We start from the raw sequence: 7,084 nt of genomic DNA on the forward strand, positions 1-7,084 counted from the left end.
TTTTGCTCGACACCTTGACAAATGTAATTCCATGTAGAAACATGCGTTTAAATAAAATATTTTACCAAAAAAGTTACCCAAGCTTTAACTTGACAGACTGTATGAACATTGTTCATCATTTTTTCTTTTTCTCTTCTATTTCAGTGGAATCGAAAAGTTCAATTTTATATCGAGTCCCAGTTCGAAAGCAGAAAAATGGACAAATCGCAAAATTACCAAAATCAGTTTCAATCACGAACTCAGCGTAATGGACAATAAATTGTTAATTCTATACATATCTCGTCCAATATTAATAAAGATAGTCTACAACAATAAGACATTACTCAAGTATATTTCCACAAAACGTTGAATTTGTGTTTAACGAACAATACAATTTTTATTTTGTACACATTTCTTGAAACATTATAGAACTCAATAAAAATAAAATACAGTACACGCTCAACGGCAAAATTAATTGAGGAACTGTGCAAGTATTGAAAATAATAAAGATATCCTTATACTTGAAGCATTACGTGTACCGTTTGCGAAATTTTGATGTAAGATTCATAATCAGCGCGAAAAAATCTCCCAAATTAAAAAAAATCCTCTTAATAAATTGTTTCGCTCCTGAGATTTTTACAGATGGCGCAATTTGAAGACCGTAATTCAATTGGAGCGCGAAAGCCTAGTGCGTACATGCTGCGTCCTCCACTCCGCCGTCACGCAATTACTTGCATGTTGTCCGCAAATTCTCCGCGGTTGCAAACATTCAATTCAAAAATGAAAATTCGGACAATTTTACTGGAATTAGTTAGTCTTTATCTACATATTCTTGAAATGTGAGTTTTCCACCTAAACAATTGCACCTGCAGTAATTGTTATAAAAAAATGTTCTATTTTTTCTTACTTACCATGGAGCTATTTTCTTTTTTGTTTCTTCCTTCAGAGCTCATAACCGATCATGGACTGGAACCGCAATTTCGTAAAACTTAAAAAAAACAGACAATATGTCAACAACAAAAAAATTACTTGCCAAAGTATTTAGTACTTTCGCTATACATTTTCACAAGCCTTACAAACCTTACAAAACAATTCACAAATTCATCAGAAAAAGGTTCACAATTGTTGAAGGGTCTGCGTGCAGTATTGCCAAAATTGGAAAGAGGACAATTTTTTCGGTTCTGATTTTTTTGCAAGTAAAAAATTAACGATTTCAAAGTTTGACCGATGAAATTGTACAGCTTTTTTAATATCTTTCATTTATAATCAAACTTTTTCCCTTGCAGATTTAGATCTTGGTCGCGATATTCAAAAAACCTGTTTTCGAAAACTTTTAACAGTGCGCACTTTTTTCTTACTTGAATTTGTTATTAAAAATATAATGGCCTTCATCCCAGGCATCAACAGCTACACGAATATCACTATCGCTTCCACTCTTTTTCATGCTTCACTGGCTAGCCTGTAAAGAAATAGTGCAATGTTACTTGAAAAATTCAGAAATTGTAAAGAAGAAAATATATTATTTAATTTTGACAATCTTTACGATTCCTCCCTTTTTCACATAATAAGGTTTAGTTAGAAATTATATTGTCGTATAATATTTTTTGAAAATTAAAAAAAAGAGACATTAGGGCCTAGAATTAGTTTCCACTTGGAAGGGTATGGTTTTATGTCATCTATACATCATATTAGATATATTTTAGATGAAGTAGTTTTAAATTCTCTCATATATTTATTTAATTTCGAAATGTTCACAACTGCGATGCTTCCTCTGCGAATCAAAATAATGGTTTTCATCAAATTTTTTTGGAATAAAAAACAAGTTTTTTTTTCTTCCGAATTTAGGGTGTTAGAGCTACTCTCACTACTATAAGGTCAAGAATGCAACACCAGTTTCTTAAGATTACAGCTGATTTCTGCTTTGCGTTACTCAGGAAATATGCAACGTGCGAACCAGAAATCCAACCCGCCTTAGTCCCAAAGAACATCGGCTGCAAACAAACATACGAAAGAATAAGAAATAAATGATGGGAAGTAAATTAAAGTAACATACCATTTGGGATGATGTGAGCTGTATTGTCTTCGTCATTACCGAATCACCTCCTTTTACGGCTGACATTTTTGCATTTTGTATCGGTATTGTCACCAGACCTGTACAAGGAAATTTACATTTACAAGAAAGCCTAACAATATATTAAAGAACTTAAGTATAATGTTCACTAATTTGAAAGTCAAGCTTTCAAAATTAACACGTACCACCGGGAACTTCCAAATGACATTTAATTAACATGGGGAAATTTCGAATTTTCGAAAAATTGAACTTATGTTCCAAGGTTTTATCAAAACGTGCCAAACTTTTAGGGATTGATGAGGAGTCTCTACGAAGTAAAACCATACTAATAATTGTTATTTCCAACCCAACCTCACCCTCCCTGCGGCGCCCCAAATATAACCCAAAAATTAAAAAAAACTTTATTTTTACGTGTTATTGTTACTTTTTAGCAATTTTTGCCGACTTTTATACAAAGAACTACTACAATTTTTATTTGATCCAGCAGTTCTTTTTCAATAACGAAACAAATTAAATAAAATAGAACATATAAAATTAATTATTACGATTTTAGAAGTATTTTTAGAAAAGTAATTATTTAAACAATTAAAAAGTGGTTAATGTATTATTTCTGTACACTATACTTGAGCAAATAAAGATTGTTAAAACAAATAGTAATTGATTAAACATTAAAAGAAATGTGTCAAAATGATATAATTATTCAACAAAACGTAGCATAGGATACTAATTTGGAAAGAAAGTTGATAACTCTGGCTCAATTTTTATAAATGTTTAAAATAGACAATAAATCATTGTTTAAATAATTATATAATGTTTTTAGAAAAATGTACTACTCCAAACAATGACAAACAACTACATTTCAATTAGGAAATGCGATTATTTTTTACGCTTTTGGGAATAAACAATTGTTTAAATAATTTCCATTTGTTTAAAAAATTGAAAATTGTTTTGAAAGTCGAGTTGGGTATCCTAACTTCTTTTGACAGATATTGACAACATCCTGCTCATTTCTTGATTTTATTGGCTAAGTATTGACAAGATCCTGCTCATGTCTTGCCTTCATTGGCTAGATACTGACAACATCCGGCTTATGTCTTGCCTTTATTGGTTAGATACTCACAACATGCTGCTCAACGTCATCTTCAAATGAGATTTGCTGAAAGTCCACAAGTTAACACCATTCAGAGTGCACACTCATTTTTGGTAACAGATAAAAAGTTTAATCTATACAAAGGACGCCGCTAAATTAACATTAAAATCCGGCCCGGTCAAATTGGTTGAAATTGCAATAAAATATAGTTCAAAGCCTTCTGATAAAAAAATCCTAATGGTTACTAGTCCAAAAAATAAAAAGTTTTCGAGATAGGTAGAGCTGAACGCGAAAAATATGACCAGAAGTGAATCTAATGTCCCGCTTGAAACTTTAAGCTGAGGTGCAGATTTTTCAATAAAATGTCATCAGCACAATCACTGACAATGCTATAAACACAGATAAAACCAGTCTAGTTAATAAGAGCAACAAAATAACGCTCTCCTGGTAATAATAGGCGAAACCATAGCGCTGTCCTGGCAATGTAAATACTGTTCGAAATATTAATGGTGGAAGACAGTTCAGTCAATGAATACAAGACTGTCGCTCAGTCCAATTATCGAAGGAAAGGCCAGTCCAGATGCTAAAGGCAATGTGAACTGCCCTCGCAATGTGAAGATTTGTCAAAATAATCAAGGCAAAAGACATTCTGGTCTACCAAAGATATTTTGTAGTCCAGATAATTGAGACAAGACTACAGGTCAGTTCAACCAACAAAGGCAGTAAATCAGTCCATCCAACAAATGCAATACATATTATTAGTGCAGTCGGTTAAGACAAGAATATAAATCAGTCCAACCAACAAATGCAAGACATGTTATTAGTCCAGTTGGTTAAGGCAAGACTGTAAATCAGTTCAACCAACAAATGCAAGACATGTTATTAGTCCAGTCACTTAAGACTTAACCAGTTGAACTAATAACATGTCTTGCCTTTGTTGGTTAGACTGATTTATAGTGGTGTCTTGACCGACTGGACTAATAACATGTCTTGCCTTTGTTGGTTGTACTGATTTCTTGTCTTGTCGTAACTGACTGAACTAATAACATTTCTTGCCTTTGTGGGTTGGACTGACCTGTAGTCTTGTCTTAATTATTTGGACTACAAAATATCTTTGGTAGTCCAGAATGTCTTTTGCCTTGATTAATTTGAAAAATCTTCACATTGCCAGGGCAGTCCCATTACATTGCCTTTAACATCTGGACTGGCTTTTCTTTGCTAATCGTACTGATCTACAGTATTGTATTCATTGACTGAACTGTCTTATACCATTAATATTTCGAACAGTATTTACATTGCCAGAACAGCGCCATGAATTCACCTGTTATTACCAGGGCAGCGCCTTTTTGTTGCCCTTATTAGCTGGACTAGTCTTACTAGCGTTTCTAGTAGTGTCAGTGATTGTGCTGATCACAGTTTATTGAAAAATCTGCACCTCATCTTCAAGTGTCAAGCAAGACAGTAGATTCGCTTGTGGTAATATTTTTCGCGTTCAGCCCCACTTTTCTCGAAAACTTTTTATTTTTTGAACTAGTACCCATTAGAATTTTTTGATCAAGAGGCTTTGAACTATATTATATTGCAATTTCAGCCAATTTGACCGGGCCGGCTTTTAATGTAAATTATACCGGGGTCCTTTTCAGGTGATAAAAATTCAATAGACTGTAGACTACTACAAAAAAGTAATGCGGGCATTACGTACTTAACATATTGACAGTGCCAACCCTGCAAAACGCAGAGGTACAATATGATAAGCATATAGTATGTATACTCTAAACAAATCAGGGTACTTTTAGAGGTGGTTTGACTACATTACTCATCGCAAAATAGTGTTTATTCGACGATTTGTAGTATACTTGAGGTTAGTGACGAAGTGACCAGATAGGCTTTAACTACCGTTGGATTCGTATTCAGCGACGCCGAAACCATAATGGTAAGGTAGTTTAATAACATTACTCATTGCAAAATAGAGTTAATTCGACTATTTGAAGTATTTTTTAGATAAGGAACTAATAGTGACCAGATAGGGTTTAAATAATATTAAATTCAGGTTTAGTAAGTCCCCAAAGAAACGTAAGCTAATTTTAGATAGGAAAATACTTTTTTCATGTTTTAGATGCCAATAATATTCATTAAACACAATTTTTGATGATTTCAGGCCCCACATTGGAACTGCCATGTTGTTTTGTTAAATATTATCAGCTGGCCTTCAATATAGTTTTAAAATACGAGCATTTTGAGCTGCTTAATTTTTAAATCGATGAACTCTTAGTTCTGGGCAGCCAGGCCTCTGAACCGAAAATTTTAATTTCTTTACGTGCCAAAAGGTGAAGAAAATCTGAAGGCCTGGCAAAAATCCATCCTAGGAGAAAATTTTATAATAAAACCCGGACATGGCGGGTGCCAGAGATATTTTTAAACAACATATTTTCTGGAAACGAAAAACGTTTACAGAGGATGAAGTCACTGTTTTCTGGGAGTAGCAAGTATAAATATAAAATAATTATATTTAAAATCATTGGTTGTTGTTTAATTGTAATGTAATAATAATATTGCTACTTATATTTATAAGAATTGGCGGTTAACGTTTACATATTTTTGTTTGAGCTGTTTATGAGATATAAAAGATAAGTGATACCGCCCGGCATTTCCGGTTCCACCGGTTTATTTTTATCTTGATAAAGTGTAAAAATAAAATATATTTTAAAATTATAAAAGGATTTATTATTCAAAATGAGTTTAATTTTAACAAATAAATGAAAAAGTTATCATGCATACTTTTTATCCTAAACTGAAACCCCGTAGGTTTTCTTTTTACTCCGGACTTTGCCTGATCCTGTCGGGCACTTCCCGATTTGACTAGGCAGAGTCCGAAGTGAAAGTGCTACTTCGGACTTTGCCTGACACCGCTCAGTCAATTCGCGGAGTGACTGGGCAGACTTCGGTGTGACGGCACATCAGACTTTGCCTGTAACATATATGTCCGGGCTTTCAGGAGTGAGTGCTCGAGATCTAAGAAAAGGGACCTACCAGGCAAAAAAAAACGATTTTCGGATCATGGTGGATTCTATAACTTCATTAACTGGTCTTTCTAGGGGTATAAACAGACATTTTTTATCTGCATTATTTAACAAGATAAGAATGATTGAAAAAGAGTATTTCAATGCGTGCGCAGCGTCGGAGATTTCTTCAATCCCTCGACCTGTGAAATTTCACTTTTGCCTTGCAGGTCCCTTTTCTCGGATCGCGTCACATATATACATATACATATATACATACATACATACATACACACACACATATATATATCGAGTACTCACTCCTGAAAGCCCGGATTAAGCAAGCACAAGAGAAAAACTTTCGTGAACAGCTCCTCGATAAGAGGATGCACAGTATCTTCCACAGAAATGTGGAGGATCAGTCAATGTCGTGTGATCTAATGTTTGCTTCCCTTAAATCGCCCGGATTGAAGTCTGGTACGGAGGGTTTCATTTTGGCATGCCAAGACGGTGTCATTTCCACCTTAACATACCGTCACCACATTTTGAGCCAAGACATTCCCGATGATAGCTGCAGGGCGTGCCATGCACACTCCGAGAATTTAGCTTACATACTATCTAGTTGTCCAACTCATGCGGGAAAGACCTACATCCAAAGGCACAATGCGGCACTAAGAGTTCTTTATTACCATCTCTGTCACTCTTACGGCATTAACCTTAATTTCGCTCCTCTAAATGATCCTAGGGAAGTCGAGTCAATTGACGAGAATGAGAGTGCCGCATATACCAGGTGTATACATATGAAACCGGTATTGCCATCTAGCGGCCAGTAGGCACACTTGCAGGCACTGTCGGAACTTACCATTTGTGCTAATTGGCGTATTGTTATCTGTCAACAATATGCAATACCAAACATTTCAAGTTTCATATGACATCGTGATTTTT

The 7,084-nt window shown here is 34.5% G+C and overlaps 1 protein-coding gene across 1 annotated transcript in view; it reads right to left on the reverse strand.

Moving 5' to 3' along the window:
• The window catches only part of LOC117179428 (transcription factor Dp-1), a 175,240-nt gene that overhangs the window by 119,340 nt on the left and 48,816 nt on the right, over positions 1–7,084 (reverse strand). Inside the window, exon 4 of the mRNA XM_033371200.1 lies at positions 2,033–2,130. Within this exon, the coding sequence (XP_033227091.1) occupies positions 2,033–2,130 (98 nt within the window). The remainder of the gene's footprint in view (positions 1–2,032; positions 2,131–7,084) is intronic.

Source organism: Belonocnema kinseyi, chromosome 9 (assembly GCF_010883055.1).
Source record: "Belonocnema kinseyi isolate 2016_QV_RU_SX_M_011 chromosome 9, B_treatae_v1, whole genome shotgun sequence".
NCBI classification, from domain to species: domain Eukaryota; kingdom Metazoa; phylum Arthropoda; class Insecta; order Hymenoptera; family Cynipidae; genus Belonocnema; species Belonocnema kinseyi.